The sequence below is a fragment of the Pinus tabuliformis genome, chromosome 2_1 (genome assembly GCF_031772625.1).
Source record: "Pinus tabuliformis cultivar Carrire ecotype Pingquan chromosome 2_1, CPIR1, whole genome shotgun sequence".
Taxonomy (NCBI): Eukaryota; Viridiplantae; Streptophyta; class Pinopsida; order Pinales; family Pinaceae; genus Pinus; species Pinus tabuliformis.
Window position 1 is genome coordinate 917,484,286 of NC_142299.1, and position 21,697 is coordinate 917,505,982.

Sequence of the window (21,697 nt, forward strand, 5' to 3'; positions counted from 1 at the left end):
TGATATGGCCTTGTATGGCCACGTGCATTGCTTTATCATGATTTGACTGAGAATTTATTCACACATTTGGCACTTGAGGAGAATGTGATTCCTGTTGTGCTGTAATTGTCCCCAAGGGTTTTCACAGGATATAATCAATGAGTTCTACTTTCCATTGAAGGCCATTTATTTGGATGAGTTCTAATTATCTGCGGCTCTCAAAGACATGGCTCTTAGTCTAGATCCTGTCTCGTTGATATGGGATTTTCTAGTTATCTGTTTAATTGCTTGACATTTTTCCATGGTTTTAATTGTTTGACATATGCATTACAAAACCATATTTTTGGTCTCTCAAACTTTCGGTGTGATAGCAAGGAGTCCCTGTCTTTCATGGCAGTATGTTTTATGATATTGTTGCTACACTTAATTTACAGTCAAACATATTGATTTTCTTTTGGGATTAGATGATTTGGGTTTGAATGGTTGAATTAAAGTATTGCCTTCACTTAATTGATGAATTATTATCAGATGTCCATATTATGCATCACCTAAATATTCCCATTTGCTTTATATTAAAGCTCAGTGGACTTTCTTTGAAATCTTTCAAGCTTTATAAAATTAGACGAAATGAATAGTAGCAGTGAGGTTTTTTCTTGCAGCTTTCCAGTTTGTGCTCAGGTTAAGGGGTTCAAAAGTAAAAGAACTAAGATGAACTGGAAAATGATATTTGTCAGTAGTCTCCCAAATTTTGAAAATTTGCAGTTGCTCTTCCTCCAAAATGTTCTATAGATGATTGATGTGAACCAGAACAGTTTGTTACATAAGCAAAAAGATGCAAAAAAAAAATGAAGTACATCATTCTTCTGGAGGAAAAAATGGTTATAGCCTATGTGAGCGTGTCCCAGATCATGACTGAGCAAGAGTCGACTCTTGTGGTAGGGTTCTGGTGCTAATTTTAGTGTCTTGCATGAGACAATACCAAACAAGAAAAATCATGCTTTTATTCTGTACTATGCTTTCTACATATTGCGCCTGTCGGGGACTTTCAAACAGTTCTCATGTTTGCTGCACAGGCTTGTCTAAATATAAGTTCCTCTTTCATTTAACATGGTTGTTCCAGTTCTGTCCTGGAAAAGGATTTCCTTCCTAGCCATTTGAGCTTGGCATTCTATTGTAACAGTCATCACCTGTTACCTGTAGGAATGCTCAACAAATACCTGTTACGCTGGCATCTAAAAATAATGTGTAAAAGCAAATGTTTGATTGGTGTCTAGGTTTCCATCTAAAAATAATATGTAAGGAAAATATTTGAATGGTATCTAGGCTGCCATCTAAAAAGAACGTGTAAAATAAAATGTTCAGAGTTGAACGGAAAATTATCACATTATAATAGTGGCATGTCAGATCAGCTTGATGGCCCAATTCTAACAACGGCAAATGAACAAATTAACAATATTAATGCGATTCTTGGATTTTTACTTCCTCGATCCCTTTATGTTGAACAACTTCTAGTTGTGTAATACAGTTACCAGTATATTAAACCTCTTTCTAGTCAGCACATGCAAGTTGCAACTAGTTAAATACAACTCGAAGACAACAATATCGTCTGAACTATTTAAATCCCTATTCCAATGCACTGAGTTATCTGGGGGTTAACCGGAAACTAGGATTGCCTTCTTGAGTTCAATACTGGCATTGACGTTTGCTTAAAGGAAAGACTTGAATTACTTGTCCTGGGTATTATATCTTCTATTAATGGAGTTTAGTGTAAAGCATAATCATAACTCCAAGTGAAAAATATAGTCTATGCAGAGCACCTGTATCACTGTACAGATGTGAAGTGACATTACTTTGAGGGTGTTTTTCTTGTGTTACAAGAGGCATTTGGCCAACTTAACCATAGATAAGCTCAGAGATAACTTTGTATCTCAAGATAAATAATTTTTTAAGAATAACTTGTGCATGCCTGTGCCATGCTCCAGGGGTTTCTGATCCTGGGTGGCTATGGGGGCATGACCTTATAAGATGCTAGTGTTATGGTGGTTTATAGATTGTGTTTGTTGCCAAATAAAATAGGTGGCACATGCATTATTACATTCTATTGTACTAGATTGAAATCATGTTGCAGTGGCCTATAATTGTATTGTATAAGTCTGACATAACACAGGTTCAATTGTTAGGAAGAGGTAGCAAAGTGGTTTGGATGGATGCCTTCAAAAACTTTGGGAGGCTGATTGTATTGCGCCTCTTTATTTCTGTTGTTGCACAGTGTATTGGTCAAGTTCACATTGAGTTATCAGGTTGTCTTGGTTGATTTTATCTGTTGGGCATTTTAGTGTGATTCAAATGCTTTCATGCATTTATTTTTTCTTTCCTGCCTATTTTAGTCTCTTGTTGCAGTGGCCTATAATTGTATTGTATAAGTCTGGCATAACACAGGTTCAATTGTTAGGAAGAGGTAGCAAAGTGGTTTGGATGGATGCCTTCAAAAACTTCGGGAGGCTGATTGTATTGCGCCTCTTTACTTCTGTTGTTGCACAGTGTATTGGTCAAGTTCACATTGAGTTATCAGGTTGTCTTGGTTGATTTCATCTGTTGGGCATTTTAGTGTGATTCAAATGCTTTCATGCATTTATTTTTTCTTGCCTGCCTATTTTAGTCTCTTGTTTACCGTTGAAGGACTTGCTGGTAGCAAGTTTAGGGTGGTTCCTGTTCTATTTTACTCACACACTCTGTTCTTCAATCAATAATATGGCTGCAAGAGCACAACTAAGCATTTCAATTTCTATGGCAGCAGGACACAGAAAGGAAAAAGGCGAGTATAGACTGGGGAGCCACAACAATAATAGGTGTTATTGCTGGGTTGCTATATGGGGGCAGCAGAGAAGCACTTGCATCGGCTGTGAGTTATCTTCCACTGTATTATTAATTGGTTAATATTGAAGTGCCCATTGATAACCGTTCAATTCCTTTTCTCTCCTTTGTTAATTTTGTAAACATTTAAAAGTTGTAAATGGAAAGCTTACCTTCCTTACATCCATGGGGTCACTGACAAGATTGCCAAGGTCCTAAATAAAAAAGAGATTGTATCCTTTTTCAAGCTTCTTGGAACCATTCATCAAAATATAAGATTTGTTAAAAATAGGATTGATCACCTCCAACTTAAGGGAGTTTACAAGGTAGTTTGGTCTTTTGGGAAATGTTACATTTGAGAGACTGGTATGTCATTCAAGGTCAGGTTGAAGGAGCACAGAGCTGATAGAAAGAATGGAAGGGTAAGATCCTTTGTCCTAGCCGAACATTCCTCCAAAACCAAGCACCACATTGTCCTAGAAAGCACTAAAATCCTTGCTAAAGAAGGCCATCATTACAAAAGAAGATACAGGGAGGCTGTAGAAACAGTTAAACACCCAAACAATCTCAATAAAGGTGGAGGTCTAGAAGTGAGCAGCAGCTGGCTCCCCTTAACCAACACCCCTCTTGATCATTAACTGTTTTCTATATTCCTTTATGATAGCTGTCCTTCCTCCTTTTCCCCTCTGCTCTATCCTTCTTAGATGTTCCTCCTTCAGTACTCTCCCTTGTTTTTCCCCTTTCTTTTCTCTTCTTTGTACTCCCCTTTGTCCTCCTCCTTCCTACTCCCCCCACCTATATGTATCGTTCCTTTCTTCCTTCTACCCTCCCCTCTACTATGCGCCCGCCTCCCCCCTTACATGTTCCCCCTTCAATACTCTCCCTTACTTTTTGCCCCTTCCATTTTCTTCTCATTTCTTCTCTTTGTCTTCCTTTTTAACCCCATCCCCCCCTCTTTTGCCAATTCTTTTTCCCTTCTACCCATTGCCCTCCCCTTCCATCTTTTTATTACCCTACTTTCTCATTTTTCACACACATTTTTCATTTATCTTCCTGTCCATTCCATTTCATTATCCCTCCTCCTTCTCCACACCCCCTTTTTTCAGTTGTTTTGTCTCTCCCCCTGCTTTCTTGTCACTTCACTCTCCCTTCCTTTGCTCTAGTGGCATTATTATTCTTAGGTTTCATTTATTAACCTTGCTAATATTCAACCATATTAATGTTTATAAAAACATTCACATATCTAAATCCATAATTGCGTAATAGTTTTATTATTATATGTGAATATATTAAGATAATGTATGTAGTTACTATTATATTAATGTCTTATGATTAATATAATATAATTATCATATCACTATATTAATATATCTTTTTATAGTATAATTTTTCTTTTAAGTAAATATATTCACTTTATATTAATAGGCAAGAAGTTACAAAAAATACAATCAAGAGTGCATTCTCTGCCTTTGAGGGAGGAAACCAGAGATGAGCGGAAGGACTCAGTGCCAAGTAGGAGAAACCAGAGCCTTGCAGTTTTCTAGATTGCATAACAAGATAATTGTTGACCAAAATCATGCTTCTGAGAATAGAAAATACATAATTGCTACATGAAATGACAAAAATGATGCATAACGAGCCAAAGAGCTTTGGGGCGCTGCGTTGTCCACCTTAAAAAAGATAGAATAGGAGTGACCTGCAAAGAGGCTAGATTGTAGAGGAAAGACCGACCTGAGTGTCGCCATGTCGTCGAGAGCTAAATTATGCCGCACTGAAACTGCATAGTTGCCACGCTAGAACTGCATTACACCTGCGTAGTGCCATGAGCTTGCAAGCTACCAGTGTCTGCCGGATGCTCCTCCAGAATATATTAGCCATAAGGGCTGGGCCAAGGAGGAGACGAGGGTGCATCAACCACCGAGGGGATGGGAGCTTGGGAGGGAGGGGGACGGGCCATGGGGGTGCAAGGAAAGGGCACGGAGGAGGAGTCAACCGACGGAGAAAGGGTGGGGGAAGGAATCGGGGAAAAGGAGGAGGGAATGTTGGGCGGGAATTCCACACGAAGGTCTTTGGCAAGCCGACTGAGAGAGGAAACAAAGTGACTTTGGTGAGTGGAGAGATCTGTTATCTAGCCAACAACTCTCATTCTCTCTTGGGCACGCTCCTTTAGCTGACGCACGAGGAGGTTCTTGAGTGCCCAGAGCATCGGGCAACCCCTGCGTATTTCAACTTCCTCCATAACCAGGACCTCCCTGTGAATGGAGTCGGGAATTCCGTTGTCAAACATAGCAACAATGGTGACGTCATCGAAGGTCGTGGGGGGGTGCCCCCTTCCTCTCCCTCTGCCGAGGCGCCGACCTCTCCCCTGTCACGATTCATGGTCAGGAGGTCGCATAATAGAATTGCAAAAACGAAGTTGGGAAAAGCATCGAGGAGAATGACAGAAGGAGAGTGCAACCTAGAGGAAGGAATGAAGATGGGGGAAGGTGATTTTAATGTTGGGGTGCGGGAGCAGAGGAGTCTCATATGATGGCAACTGGCATGTAGGAGGGGGAGTGAATGCAGGGAGCACCACTCGGTGTAGAGGGTGAGCCATGTGGCGACTGTGGTCTGTGAGCTTGAGGTCGCTGGGTCACCCGGATCCAGGAAGAGGAAATCTCGTTTTACCAGTTGCAGACATTGAGGAAGTCAATCTGTGATCATTGGGAAGAAGGAGACCAATTCTCGTGGAGTCGATGGTCTTCTATTCCTTTGTTGGCCATATGATCAACAAGCGAATTGGCCTTATGCTTGACATGGGAGAAAACGATGGCTTCTTGCTCTGAGAGGATGTGAGTCAACTGTTGAACTAGATGTTCTAGGCGCCAGCTGATGCATTGCTTAGTGGTTGGAGATCCATTGAGAATGCATTTGGCTATTTCGATGGTGACCTGAGAGTCCCCTTCGACCACTAATGGGAAGAGGTGATTGCTGTGAGCGATCTGGAGGCCTTTGATGAGAGCTCCCATTTCTGCTGCATTGTTGCTCTCGACGCTGATGTAGCCCCTTTATAAGCATATGATTTTCCCAGTGTGATTCCTGAAAACTTTGCCAATGTCAGCTTCACTTGGGTTTCCCTTAGAGGTGCCGTCGAAATTGAGTTTGAAGTGGAGGGGAGGAATGGGAGATCAAGAGGAGGGAGAGGAAGAACTTGGATGGGGTGACGAGGCAGAAGGACCAAGATTGGGCGGTTTGATGTTCCACCAAGCAAGGATTTCTTTTTCTGACGGAGGAGCTTGATGATCTTGAGCCTACCAATCCGAAAGGGCTATGGATTCTTCCAAGTGCTTGTGAAAGAAATGCTGGAGAGTGTCAAGGGATCTGGAGGAGTGATTGGAGATTATGTGATTGTGTTCATTCTAGACCTCCAGGCCAAGAAGAGATGAGCGTTAAACCAAATGCAATTGAGAATAACGTTGTTGAAAGGTGAAACAGGCCATTGTTTGAGGGTGCGGGCGATGCAATTGGGATCTCTGTTGGATTTGAGAAAGCCATGCTCCAACTTGCTCTAGAGGTAGTCAGTGTAGGGACATGTGAGGAAGAGATGATCCAGGGTCTCTGGTTGTCCATTGTAGAGAGGGCATCTGGAAGGCCCATGAAATCCTTTTTTGATAAGATTGTCCTAGGTGAGGAAACACCGCTTGGTGAGGAGCCACAAAAATGATTTGATGTTTGGCCAAGTTTTCAAGCGCCATAGCTTGGCCCAGAAGGGATCTGGCTCATCAGGGAGAGGAGAGGAATGAAGATGGTAAGCTTCTTTGACTGGGAACTTCCCTGAATTTGTGTAGCCCCATTTGAGAATGTCTTGTCTATCCCTTTTATCAATTGTTCTTTTGAGAAGCTCCTAATGAAGGTGAGATCGGCTGAGTTCGTTGTCCTCCTCTGGACAAAGAATGTCAGTTGCCCAGTTGCGGTGGCCCAATCCTTTTATATCTGACTAGAATTGTTGAACTGAGACACGCCCCATACTGAGAGCTTGAGCTTCACTGAGAGGGGTGGGGAGAGCATTGGCCGACGTTGGTTGTTGTTGCTAGGATTCGTTCCAGAAATTGGCATGTGCATCCATCTTGGATCTCCCAGAAGCATTCAGATTGGATCAGAGAGCGGCCTTGACGGGCCAAGTTCCATATTAGCGAGCCAGAGGGGATGAGGGATAGGCAGACCAGGTCTTGTTGGGGAGTGTTGTTGGCGTATTTTTCATGCCAGAGTTTGGCCCATGGTTCCTGCTTGTGTTTGATCCATTTCCACTAGATCTTGGCTCCCATGACTATGTTTACCTTCTTCAAGTCCTTGAGCCCCAGACCACCATGCATTTTGGGAGGTAGAGGGTGTCACATTTGACTAAGGGCCATTTGTGCTTGAGGCCGGCTCCTCCCCAAAAGAAGGTATGCTGGATGTTTCTGATGCTTTTGAGGACCCATTTTGGAGCGGCAAGGACCGAAAAAAAATAGAGGGGCATAGCTTGGAGGATGGACTTGAGGAGGATGAGCCTATTGGATATGTTAAGGGCTTGATGGGTCCAACAACTGAGCTTGGAGGAGAGCTTGTCTATCAGATCCTGCCAGGTGGAATGTTTGATTGCCGAGTCTGTGAGGGGGGCTCCCAAATACTTGGATGGGAGAGCTGCTGAGGCATAGCCAAGGATGCGTTGGATATTGCGTTGAGTGATGGTAGGAGTGTTGAAGAAGAATATTTGGGATTTATCCCAGTTGATATCCATTCTAGAGGCTTGTGAGAAGAGGTTGAGGATGCCTTTGACTGTCTTGGCTTCTTGGACTGAGGGATGATTCATGAGAAGGGTGTCATCAACAAATTGTTGATGGGAGAGTACAGAGTTACCATGGATAGACAGGCCTTTTAGAGCACCTTCGGACATGGCGGTTTTGATGGTGCGTCCAAGGCCTTCTGCCATGAGGATGAAGAGGAACAGGGAGAGTGGGTCACCTTGATGAATGCCTCTGGGGGGAAGGAAGGTTTCAGCGGGAGATCCATTAACCATAATGGAGAAAAAAGGGGTGGAGAGACATGACTCATTGAATCGAAGGAGCATCAAATCCATAGGCTTGAAGGATGTTCTCAATGTATTCCCAGCTTAGTTTGCCAAAGGCTTTGGACATGTCCAATTTAAGCAACATGCCAGGTTTTTTGAGGACTTTTAGAGAATGGATGGTTTCATGGGCTAGGATGATGCCATCAAGGATTTGTCTACCTTCAACATAGCCTGATTTCTCCTGGGAGATGAGGAGGGGGAGGAGAGGCTTGAGTTTATTGGCTATAACTTTGGAGATGACTTTATAAATGACATTGCACAAAGCTATAGGCCTATATTTACCTGGTGATGCTGCATTGTATTCCTTTGGAATGAGAGCAAGGAATGTGGCATTGAAGGTTTGCAGAATGGATCTGGTACTTCTGGACTCCTCCACTATCTCATGGATTTCCTTCCCTAGAAAGTGCCAATGTCGTTTGAAGAATGAAACCTTGAAACCATCTGGTCCAGGGGCCTTGCTGTATGCCATTTGAGAGAGGGCTTCCCAAACTTCTGATTTCAAGACTAGCCACATGAGGGCTTCATTGTGCTCTATTGTGACTAGATAGGCGATGTTGGCTGAGATTTGATTGATTTCATTCCTGTGCTGGGTTGCAGGTTCTTGGAGAATGTTGGAGAAGTAGCTGACCAACTCCTCTTCAATGTCCTCCTGAGTTTCTACCATTATGCCCGATTCTGTTTTGAGGAGGGATATTCGATTGCTGGCTTTGAGTTGAATGGTGGATTTGTGGAAGAAGGAGGTGTTGCGCTCTCCGTCTTTCAGCCAGTGCACTCTGGACTTCTGCTTCTAGTATATTTCCTCTTGTTTGTAGCGATTCTCTAGCTGCTTGAGTAGAGAATCCTCACAAGAGGCAGATTCCTTAGAGCGGCTATTGAGGTTGATTTCTTGTTGAAGGGAGGCCATTTCCTTTTCCAGAAGCTCTTTTTCCCAAAATATGTTGCCAAATTCTTCTTTGTTCCATTTTTTGATTAGGAGTTTGACCTGCTTGAGTTTCTGCTGAAAGATGTACATTTTGGACCCCTTGTGAATGTCCATTCCTTTCCACCATCCCTTAATCTTGGAGATGATGTTAGGATCAATGAACCATAATTGTTTGAATCTGAAGGGTTTCTTCAGAGGCTTGCTGAAGGTTCTCCAAGTAAGGGCTATGGGCCAGTGATCAGAGCCTGCAGAAGGGAGGATGGTTGCAGAAATTTCCTGGCCATTAAGCAGGAGATCCTCAAAGACAAGGAATCTATCTAGGCGAGAGGAAATATGAGCAGATCCACCTCTCTTATTGTTCCAAATGTACAGGCCATTGGATGTTTTGATGTCAACAAGGCTAGATTCCTCAATAAAGAAGTTTAGCATTTCAGATTCATTTTCCTGCTGGCGACGACCCTCCTTTTTTTTCCTGGAGGGAGGTGATGATATTGAAATCGCCACCGATAATCCATTTGGAGTGATCTAGAAGGGGGGGCCTGAGGGATGAAAGGTGCTCAAGAAGAGCTAACTTTTTGGGTGTGGTTTGGGGTCCATAAACATTCGAGATGGAGCCACAAATGTCTGTTCCGAGTAGGTGGAAGGAGAATGTAACAACCATTAGGTTAAGGGAGAGGGATTCCATACCTATTTGGGAGGGGTTCCAAGCAATGCCTGAGTCTCCAAAGGCACCTTTTGTGTCCATTGCAATGCTTCTGGCAACTTTCCATATCTTGGCGATTATTGATGCGAACTCTTGACTGGAGCATTTAGTTTCTTGGATGAGCAAGATTGTAGGCCGATCCTGTTGGATCTTCCTATGAAGAATTCTGTGCTTTGAGGGGTTCTTCATTCCCCTTATGTTCCAGGATATGATCTTCATGGAGATAGGGTTGGTTGAGAGGAGTATATCTTCGAAATCTGCTTATATTGCCCTGATTCCACTAGCTTCCATCCAAGCGTGTCCAGTCTTTGGAGGGTCGAATTTTTGCCTCGCTTTTTGAATTCCTTTCCACTTTTCTTTCCTTCTTTGTTTGTTATTGTCTGAACTCCTAGATGCATCTTGGCTTTTGCCTTCTGGAGAGTTGTGGGAAGGAGGTGGATCTGCTTGTCTGAAATCGTGTTGGCGATGTTCTTGTGACAAGCATCTTCCATGGCTATGAGGTCCAGTCCCTCGAAGTTTGTAAGGTCTTCTTCTTCGGCTATAAGAGCGTCTTCTTCTTGGGTTGGCTGGTCTTGTGTCATTAGGGTTTCTGTGGCTGCCTGGATTTTCCCTTTGTCTATGGCCATATTTAGATCTTGGGATATGCTTGGTTCAACATTAGACGACCCTTCAGGAATGCTTGTGGTGTCCTCAGGAAAATATTTCGAAGCTTCAAAGCTGTTGTTTGACTTGGGGCACTTGGTCTGTGAGGGTTCTCCCTTCTTTTTTGTGTGCGTCCTTTTGGTGGGAATCTTGGTGAAACCATCCTCATCTGGCTGGCTAAGGTTGGAGGCTAATGGTTTGGGGTTGTTGAGCGGGAAGTCCATGAGAAAATGGCCATGCTGGTGGCATTTCCTGCATTTGAAGGGCACATGCTCGTAGTCCAGCATTTGGATCCAGTCTTTGTCTTTAGATTCCAGGGCTATGACTTTTGGGAGAGAGCCAGAAATATCCATGTAGATACACATCCTTGCGTAGGATGCATAGAAGCCTTGGCGGGTTTGCTCTGAGAGACAAACATATTTCCCTAAAATGTTGCCTATGTCTCTGAGGGTGTTGTGATCCCAATATTCGAAAGGAAGGGAGTAGAGGCACAACCCGACTGGCGCCCGGGAGAAATCCTCCTTTTTCAGGATGAAGCACGACGTCCATTGCCTCATGTAGAGGTCTGCTGAGTTTAGAAAGTAGGGTCCTCCCTCTAGTACAACCTTGAGGTTGTCTTGATGGGTAAAAACCACTGTGAAGGAGTCCTTGGATCCTAGCTTGACATTATAGTGTGCTTTGGGTTCCTCTGGGCTATCCATTGCATGAGCATCTTTTTTGTTGGTCAGACTCCAATGAACTTGCAGATGAGGGTATGTTCTTGCATGTACTGGATGTTGTTATTTAACCATGCTGGAGGAATGTGCAGGCTGGGTATCTTCTTCGATTTTTCCTTGCAGGTGCTGGTGCTCCTTTGTTCGGGCTCAGGGTGTGTAGGCTCAGGGTGCTTTTGAGTGTCCTGCATGACAGAGTCATTCCTTTTGTCATTTTGTGAGGCGGTTTTGGATTTTAGTGCAATGGGGTTAGGGGTGGTGAGGTTAGAGTGCGCAGTTGCTGCCGCATGGCCTTGGGGAATGGAGGAGCCCGAGGCTCCTTCCCCAATGGGCTCCATTCTTATGGGAACCAGCAGACAACGGGAGAGGGGATGCAGGGGGAGTTGTTGGAGGAGGAGGGGGAAGGGTTTGCAGCGCTTGGAAGGGAGGTGTGCATCACATGCAAAGCTTCGTGTCAAAGAGGAGATTACAGTCACTCCCTATAATATAACTATTACTATTATAATTTATGATAATATATAATATATTACATTCATAAATTGTAATCTCTTACATTTGCCTTTGAATTAAATTATATTTTCACCCTATATTTTCTAGGTTTTGATAAATCACTCCGCTTTTTCACTTAGCCGACTGTCTTTAGGTTTAGCTGACTGCTTTTAGGGTTCTTCCCTCTCCTCAGCAGGTATATATAAGTTCTCCTTGCAGCTCTCCACTCAGCAAATGATCCTGAAGATGAATTCGAAATACCAGTCATAAAACGATGGAAACTGTGGCTTATAATCCAACTCAAAATTCTAACAAAACCTATATCTTATAATGTGAAATGCATAAGGTGATGTAGGACTTATAGGAAATTACAGCTTAACATTAATGGCCTTGCGTTTAGTAAGAGCTAGTTATTGATGGAATTGCAAGTAGTGAGCTCAGTATGTCTATGAATTATATTATTCTACTAATAAGCCCTCTGTAGTTCCATCCTGAATGTTCTCACTTGTAGTTGCATAGTCTAAAGTTTAAACAAAACCCCCTCTTTTTCCATTTTGTCTGTGATGTTATTATAGACTGTAGTGACTTCTTACATGGGAATGGTGACAGATGAAACCTTTAGGATGCAACTTTAGCTCGTCTATGAATTCCTGCACGCTCCTCAAAATTTCCAATTATTCAAAGTGAGTGTTCTTGAATAACAAGTCAATCCATTGTTAATTCAGTGCACAGGGTTAGACCTAGAATAAGAAATAAGTTTGGCAACATCAGATGATGAAATGCCCAGAACTTTTAAGAATGATATAATCATTTATGATGATAACTCCGTCATGCCCCATTATTGCCTTATTGCCCTTAGCAGCCTCAACAAACTTCTTATTGCACCAACTCTCTGAGGTACTGATCTGGGTGAGGACATAAGTGAAGTGGCATCTCTCTTAATCTGCCATTCAGCAGAATTGTCATAGTTAGCTGCTATTTTTTGCATATTTATTTTCCCTTTGTTAAAACCGTTCATGCTGTTATTTCATGTGTTGTTGGTTGTAGCAATGCTTTTCATCTTGGTAATGTGAATGGCAGAGCAAAGATGCAGAGGTGATGTTAAAACTTGGAAGCACGCCTGACAAGAGAGAACAGTACAGAGTGATGAGGGATGCCATGGAGAAGAGGTTCATAAGAGTGGCCCGTGGATCTATTTTAGGAGGGGCAAAGCTTGGTCTATTTACTGCATGTTTTAGTGGTCTGCAACATTTTCTTGCAGAAAAACGAGGTGTAAATGATGCATTTAATATTGCTGGAGCTGGTTCTGCAACTGCTGCAGCATTTGGACTCCTATGTAAGAATCCAAGTGTTTAGAGATACATTTTATCTTAAGCAGAATTTATCAGTCTCATCCTTTGGAATTTTGATGGAGGTGCTTTCTGCTTTTTAAGAGCATTCATGCTTGTCAGTAACAAAACACTTTTTGGGTGAATTAATCATCTTTTCCGTTTCAGTTTACAAAGAGCTATAGTTATGACTGATTACTTCTCTTGGGCAGTGCCTGGATCCCTCCGTTGGCGTGCTAGAAATGTGCTGGCAGGTTCAGTTCTAGGTGCAGCAGTAGGCCTGCCACTTGGTAACAATTATATCCTATTTTGTGTGATTTCACTGGCAACCAATAACAAAGAATTTTTGCAAGTGAAAACTGTAATTTGAATTATTTCTGTGACTGTGCATCAGTCATATATGATCTTAGGTTACAAATCCATTTGACATTTTTATATTGGTATTTTTTATTTGTTTGAATCTTTTCTGATGTCCTGATGTTATTTGCTGTCACCTATGCTGCAGGTTGGGTTCAAGTTCGACTTGCTGAGAGTGCAAAAGAAAGGATTGCTTCTATGCCACTGAATGTGGAAGACACTGAGAATGTCAAGAAAAGTAGAGTTGCTGCCACAATTGATAGACTCGAGGAAACTTTCACTAAGTAGGCTATCATTGAATCAGTCGTGCCAAAATTTGTTAGAGCTGGTTCCTATAATGCTCCATGAAATCTTTTTATGGACTTATATGCCCTAGTTACCATCAAAGATGTATACTGAAATTTCAGTTTATCACCTTCTATGTTACATTTAAACACAGTAGAAAACTCTGAACAGATTTATTGCATACAATAATTCAGCTGTATTGAGGGTCGTTTTCCACCTCATAATAACTGTTCCTTTCTTAACGTTAAACAAGCTCCGTTTGCTATTTGTTGATATATATAGGATTTATTGCGGACGGTCATTCAGCTGTATTTAGGGTTGTTTTCCACCTCATAATAACTGTTCCTTTCTTAACGTTAAACAGCTCCGTTTGCGAGATATATATATATATATATATATATATATTCATTCTCAGGAAACAGTAAAATGTCTCTTCTATTATTTGGAATTGAGGAGAGGCTGCTGTTATAAGCAGACACTATTACATCAAGAGCAGCCAGGCCGCTAGACTGAATGCAACTTCATCGCTACAACGAGTTAACAATGAGTATTTAGGGGTGGAGCAGCCCACCTTTATTTGAACTTGCATTGTTGTGACAAAGACCACTCCAAGTTGCTGCTTGGCCACAACCCAGTGGATAATATAATAATAATAATAATCTAATTTGAAGGTTATGGCCAAGCTAGACACCAAATTGGTATATGAGGCCTCGTTGTTTGTGGGACGGGCAATCCCTCCTCCGTGCAGCAATTTTACTGCTAAAGTCTAGAAAGGTGTACATATTCTATCCCCCTTTGGATTTAATTTGTGAACTCATAGGAGGAAACACATGTTCTTAACCATTAGACCCACTTAAGCTATACAAGGTTATTCTTATAGAGTTATTCATGGGAAATTTAATGATTGAAGGCTGAAAAGCATGCCTACAAGCTAATCACCTTTTGGAGACACAAATGTTTGTTCTTTTGCATACACTCCTATTCTCCTATTGGCAATGGATATATATATTTGCATTCTCATAAGGGCATTCATGAGTATTTTGAATATTAAGGTTGAAAATTATGCCTACATATTAATCACCTTATAGACTTCCATTACGCACACCAAAGTTGTACAAGGTTATTCATGGGAAATTTAATGATTGAAGGTTGAAAAACATGCTTAAAAATTAATCACATTTTGGATTTCCATTGTTTGGGAGATGCAAATGCTGGTTCTTTTGCATACAATCCCTATTGGCAATGGATATATATTCACATTCTTAAGGGTATTCATGAATAATTTGAAGATTGAAGGTTGAAATTTATGCCTACAAATTAATCACCTTTTGGATTTTGGACTTCCATTGATGGGGAGTGCAAATATGGGTTCTTTTGTGTACACCCCACCCCTATTGGAAATGGGTGAAGAAATAATGAGTTCCCCCAACATAGAAAAGGAAGAATCCATAGTTGGTACTACAAGCTTGGAAAGGTTCCTTTATAGTGGCTTGGCATCATCTTTCCAACTAGTATTGTGTTTACATGATTCAGGTACTTCTCTATTGTTCTTTGCAAGTAAGCTAATGATTTGGTCTAGCTTTTGTTAAATCATGTAAAAATTAAACTTTTGTTTGATTCTAGTGCCGTAGATTGTTTCATTTCACCATTTACATTAGAGAAATGTGGGTTGGTAGTCTATGAGCGGATGACTTTAAATAAGTTGATATGGATTTTGGGGTAGTCTACTCATGACCACATGTGATGCCCTATTTTGACCTAAACAATTACTTATACTTAAGCCCTATTTGTATTTTTCATGATGTATTATTTATGAAGGCTATGTAATATTGTTACATTTCAAATTATGGAAAAACAATCTCATTTATATAAAACACTAGATGAATTGTGTTTTGTTGATTAAACTATCTCATGTATGATTTACTTCCAACATGCTAATGTTAATTGAGGCATTTGGTATGTGGATACCATGTCTTATAATGTTGTTAATTAGGATCACATGTTTATATATGTTGTTGCTATGCATATGCTTATGTAACAGAACCACCCCATCTACCTTAGTGGAATGGGTTGCCACTGTTGATCCAATTCCTCTTATACTATTAGAAGAATGGGTTTTTTTTTTTGTCTTTTCCTCCTTAATTCCATTTCCCTTGTTGATGATCTGAATTGGCTTAGTTGAGAGTTATGGCTTCTCTTGTATCACATGAACATGGACTCAGAATTCCATAACTTTATTTAATTAATTTGCAATTGGCCCCGCCATATATATATATATATATATATATATATATATATATTACCTTGGCTTATCATATGCTTCACTGCTCGTATGCAATGGGCCCTGCCCGCCTCTATGTCCCGATGCTAATAACATTTCGCCACACCGCGTGCTCTAGTGGTCCTTGTCAATGTCACATAAAAGACGTGTAGGTTTCCGGCAGATCCCCGCACATTCACACAACGAAGTCATCGCACGTCATTTCAATAGGGTAACGTGCATAAAGGTTATGAGGGGGGTCACCCCTCAGAATCGACAATAAAAGGAATACCGCCGATTGCTAGATCAACGACCAACGTTCATTCTGACACCCTCCCTCACCCTTTTGAAACCATTGAAGGGATGTCGGAGAAGGTAGTATTAGGTTCTTGAAACCTGCTTATGGTTTTCGCTGACGGGCGCATGACGTCAAGAGGGGCCCCCTCTCTCTGACCGCCACGTTATCTCGATGTGCCTTATCCCAATACTTTCCATAGTTGCTCCCCATTTCACCTCCGGGGTGGGACCCCAAGAACATTTCATCCCGGTCTCATCACCCTGGCGACTCACCTTACCCTTCCTCTTATACCTCTAGGGTAGGGACCTCTAGGACACGTCATCCTGATCCCATCCCATTGACTCTTCCCAACTGCTCCCTCTTGACTTCCAAAAAGGGACTTCCGGGTTTACGTGGAGCGGTTGGCCACACCTTCCCATGCCAAGGCTTTCGGTTGGTCCACAGGTTTACAGAGTCACGACAACCTGTGGCAAGCCATCCCATCACCATGTCATCCCGTTCTTCGAAACAAGCTTCCCTTTTTAGCTCACAATATTTTTTCCTTAGGAATGCGCTGTCATATGGTCTCCATCATTGCTAATGGGAATGCTCCTTGCCTCCGATCTGTGAACCAGACTGGCGCAACTCCCAGTCATCCCTGCCATTCCTTGGGGTTACAAAAATGAACTCTTGTGATATGGCCTTAGGGATGAGTTGTCATGTGGGCTCCATCCTGACCATTGGGAATGCTCTGATGCCCAGTCATCCCTGCCATTCGTTGGGGTTACAAAAACGAACTCCTGCGATATGGCCTTAGGGATGAGTTGTCATGTGGGCTCCATCTCGACCCAGTGGGAAGGCTCCTTGCCTCCGATTTGTGAGCCTAGCTGGCTTGATGCCCAATCATCCCCCTGACTCTCCAAGATGTGCCCTACGGGCCACGTGGGTCGGTGGCCCACATCTCTGCACAATCCTTGCTTCCAATTGGTCCACATCATGGCAGTGCCACAACATCCTGCTGCTAGTCACCCCACTTCCTTTCTCATGCACTCTTGAAAATGCTTCGGGCAAGGTTGCACGAAACGGGGAAACGGGTACGAGTTTCTGAAATGGGCACAGGTACGAAATGTGACCCCCTCAAATTTTGGAAACGAGGAAACACGAATATATATATATATATATATATATATATATATATATATATATACATATGGACATTTAAGAAATATGTGCAATCATAAAACATATATGATACATTCTCATTTATTACATTATGATAAAATTGTCAATTGTCAATGCATAAACTATAAGTCTCTAAATTTACGTCACATTTACTCATGAATGATCATATAATGAAAATAGAAATATCCAAAATCAGCGACGAGAAATTTCTAATTTCTTGTCTCGTGCTTGATTGGGAGTCTCCTCCTACATAGTCGAACGGCCTTAGTGCTCTTGATTAAATACAAGTTTCATACCCTAGTACCCTACATGCTCTTGATTATTGGGAGTCTCCTCTGCATAGAGAGCTTGGTTCTCTTGATTAAATACAAGTTCCATACCCTAGTACATGATAAAATCCAATGGAAACATTGCAATCCCCCCAATACAGAAATCTTGAAAAACAGATAAGTCTGCTAGATTTTGAGTGAGATCTAAAATTCTACTTTCTCCATATGAAATCCAATGAGGGTGAAACCACTCTCAAACACCCTGAGTCATTTCATGGTAATGTTAAAAATTTAAGTAAAAGTGTGATATTCTCCTTTATTTTTCATTTTCATCTTTTTACTTTAAGAATTTAACATTACCATGAACTGCATATGCCTCAAACTTCCTGATGAACTGCATATCAACACTAGGGAAAAAATTCACTTTTATAACTTTAGACAGGCATCTAGAAGCAACTATAAGGCATTAGAAAAACCTCATTAAAAATTAGAAGACACATTAATTAAAAAAAAGTCAAGTTGCATGCGGAAACGGCGTCGTACGGCCCATAAACGCGTTTTCGGCCATACTGGCCACGTTTCCACCTCGAGAAACGTGCCAATTCAGCCAGCAACGCGTTTTTGGGCCGTATCGTACACGTTTCCGCGTTTCGTTTATGTTTTCGTATGGAAACTCCTCCCCTGCCAGCGTTTCCTGCAACTTAGGCTCCGGGGTTAGTTTGATGAGCTGATTGGCCCAACTTAAGCCACCTCGTCCTCTCCTTTGCATTGTCAATCAAAAGTTTTCAGGATGCAGCGTCCGGGATACGCCACCCTCCTTTCACCCAATCGTAATGAGGCGTAATCTCGACAACCAATTTATGGCTTCCACGATTAGACCTTCCTTAGGTTGAAGGATACAATTTACTTGATTAAACTATAAGTTTAAGTCTTTTCCCACCTTCGCCGCAACGTTGCTCACATTTGATCTCCGCGATGGACCGATCCTGGAGAACTTATCAGATCTTGAGCAACTGTTTGATCTTGGTCCTAGTGGTTATCACGAGAGCTTGCTCCCTTTCTGTGCCTATTACCTTTCACTAGTCACTTCGACCATGGCTCAACCACAATGTTTCTGTGAACATCAAGGCTTGAGACAATGTTTAGTGATGGCCACTATGGCTTATTAAAGAAATTGCCAACTCTACCCGTCTTGAACTTACAATAGCGTTGCTCCCCTTAAATCCACAGGGGTTGTAAAATACCAAAAGGGCCACAAGGAGATCAACACTCCTCGATAATCCGCAGGCCTAGGTGTGCCTGAAGGCTTGAAATGCCTTTATCAACAATGTTGTGGCACTTGTCAAAGACCTCCAGGATTGCTGAAAATGCAAGGTTGTAGAAGCCTCCAGTGTGGAGATCACATATTATCAAGTTTAAGAGAGGACGTATTCCTCAGCAATAACACAAGGTCACCTAAACTGTAATATGGGCTTTTAACTAGTGTATACACACATACCCTGTCATACAGTGTCATGTCCCCATTTTTATTCTTCTTCATAATACAACTAGGGTGGATTTCCAAGACAGGGGATGGCCAGGTCAGTGGAGCAGGTTTATGTCATCAGGGGTCCCGATGGAGTTTTGAGGAGTTTTTATGGGATTTGATGGCATTCGCTTGGCATATTCCATCATCAACACAATTTGCCTTTCATTCTGTTGCATTCCAACAACTTCAAAAATCAACATTATTATTGGGCATAACTTAATTAATTATAGCTCGAAGTGGCATTTCGGGGAGATTAATTGATGGAACACCTCAGTGTAATAGCTCGTTGGAATTGGAATGAGAAAATCTACATGATGAGACTTTTGGATGGGAGTTTCAGAGACCTGAGGAGACATGGTGGCCAATTTACCCTTTTTCCGCATTAAAAAGAATATTTTAATTAAAATAAAAGAGGGAAAAATGCTGCATGATTAAAAAAATAATAAAATGGAAGATTCTAGAGGGGTCCATCAGATCTATAAAAGAGGAGGAGGAAGCCATTGGAGGACATCTTGGATTTGATATTGTTTCTTGTATGAGAGGTTGAGAACCTAGTTCTCTACTCCATTGGTACCTAAGACGGAAACCCTTAGGTGATCCAGTGAGATTAGACGAGCACCCATTTCCCCTTGGTGGATTCATTCAGAATCCACAGGTGTAGTGATTGATTTCCTGTTTTAGTTTGGAGGCCGACATTAACATTATTACATATCTTGGAGTGCCATGCCCAACTATTGTATTGGCATCTATTTTTATATAATAAAGTTGGGTACTGTATGACATTATTGAGAGGGTTTTGTAAATTGTTTAGTCACTATTGTATGGAGTTTGTGAGTAGGTGTGAGCTGGAATTACTTACCTTTGCTGTCAGTATTGGTCTTTTGCCTTATATGTTGAGTATCAAGTCACATACTGCCTACCCATAGATCATTGTCTAACCAAACTTAAGGGAAAAGTGGGTGTGCCAGAATTTGTTAAATAGTTGAATGCTTGATTGCTGAGTTGTTATGCCAAGTATGCCACTAGTAAAATGTGAGAAGTTCATGTATTGGTCAGTCATAATCAGATAAAAGCAGCCTGATGCACTTGATATTCCTCATTGAACTAAAACATGGATCAAACTTTTATAGACTCTCTTCATAAACCAATAGCAACAAACAACAGAGCCTTCTCAAAGGGGGTCTATGCCATTCTTCAGAGAGAACAATCAAAGGATGTGCAAAAGGAGCAGGAAATGGGACAACAAATCCTTGCACTAGGGACAAACTTAAAGCACATGAGGGTCACATGGAAAGTTCTTTTCAAACTGGATGAACTAGATGCATTCGCTGAAGTGAACACGTTAGAAGGGAGAAAGCTAATTTGGGCGCTAAAACCAACTATGCTTGCTCTCATACAACCCAAGTTTTTGGGGGAACTTTGTGAAGGGGTTCAACTTCCAGTTGCATCTTGTCTCAGTCACATCATGAGACTAACCGCCCCTAGAGCTCCTTACAATGATGATGTTATGAGGAGAGTTTTCAAGCTGATAGTGGATACTTTTCAGGACTTAGACAACAATGCAGGTCCTACCTTTGGGAAGAAGCTTGAGATTTTAGGAGTTATGGCCATGACTAGGACTTATGAAATCATGTTTGATCTTGAGTGCGATGGTTTGATCCTGCAGATGTTCCAATGCTTCTTCAGCATTAGGAAACATCATTCTGACACAGTCATAGCGCACATGCAGTCCATCTTATCATCATGTATGAGAGGCCGTGATGCCATCTGTCGGGAGTTGCAGTCTCGATTGTTGTCTATTTGGAGGAGAGAGCAGTTGGTCTCACCTGTTTCTTATGGTCTAGCTGAGAGGTTGGTTGAGCAGAACATTGGGTTGTTCAGGAGACAGTTGACCAGGGAGGAGCAACTCAGGTTTGGGGGCTCATGCAGCAAGAATGAGATGAGGAGGAAGGGACTTTGCTTCATCTTCAACGGACCTTGGGGACCTGACCACTCATGCTTGAGTGACACTGAGGAGATGACATCGATAGAGCAGGGAGATATTCTTTATGTTTGTCAGGATGAGGACTCTTCGTTGGACAAGTCCATGGGTTCATACGATGATACCTTAGAGGAGCACGAGCAACCATATGGAGTTGATGACAGTAACCCAGATATGCAACCATGTGTGGTAGAGGAGTACGAGGAGAAGTTGATTGTTCCCATGTGGGAAAGAGATAAGGGAGAAGATGAGCAACTCATGATTCAACATAGAGAACACATAGAGGAGCATGAGTCATGGCGAGTCATTGGCATCAGGCCAGATTCATATGATGAGTAGTCAGTGGGTCCTAGGAGAGACATTCATGATAATGTGTCACCAGTGATGAGTTAGCATGAGCAACATATAATGGAGCGTGAGTCAGCTGAGGAGGATGAGGTGCACAATATGCATAATGAACCTTTTTGGGAGAGCCAGTTGGAGGTTCATATTGAACCTAGTGATGATGGAGGATGAGCAACCACCCTTGGGGTCTGTCATTGATGAGGAGCAGACAGATGTACAGACAGCTGACAAGGTGACGATGTTCGCTGACTCTTGTCCTCAGGAGATGCTAGAGTATGACAGGACAATTTGGCAGGAGATTGGTAGATTGGAAGAGCGTGGAGTTTCCTATCAAGCGAGGGAGATGGCAGTGCATCCATCTTTGGGTCTACCCATTGATGAGGTGCAAACAGGTGTAGTGGCAGCTAGCCGAGCTACAACATTTTCAGGCAGCAACCCTCTCTAGGAGTGCATAGATAGGGCTTGCAACACATTTTGGCTACTTGTACCCATTAC

The 21,697-nt window shown here is 42.0% G+C and overlaps 1 protein-coding gene across 4 annotated transcripts in view; it reads left to right on the top strand.

Moving 5' to 3' along the window:
- The window catches only part of LOC149203640 (Mitochondrial import inner membrane translocase subunit Tim17/Tim22/Tim23 family protein), a 100,160-nt gene extending 86,489 nt beyond the window's left edge, over positions 1-13,671 (top strand). For 2 of the 4 annotated variants that reach the window (XM_089403515.1, XM_089403517.1), the window contains exons 3-6: positions 2,774-2,881; positions 12,471-12,726; positions 12,931-13,008; positions 13,224-13,671. In XM_089403515.1, coding sequence (XP_089259641.1) covers positions 2,774-2,881; positions 12,471-12,726; positions 12,931-13,008; positions 13,224-13,363 — 582 coding nt within the window. In that variant the 3' untranslated portion in view covers positions 13,364-13,671. The remainder of the gene's footprint in view (positions 1-2,773; positions 2,882-12,470; positions 12,727-12,930; positions 13,009-13,223) is intronic. The other 2 variants (XM_089403516.1, XM_089403518.1) reach the window with 1 other exon arrangement.
- Positions 13,672-21,697: the final 8,026 nt, after the last annotated feature.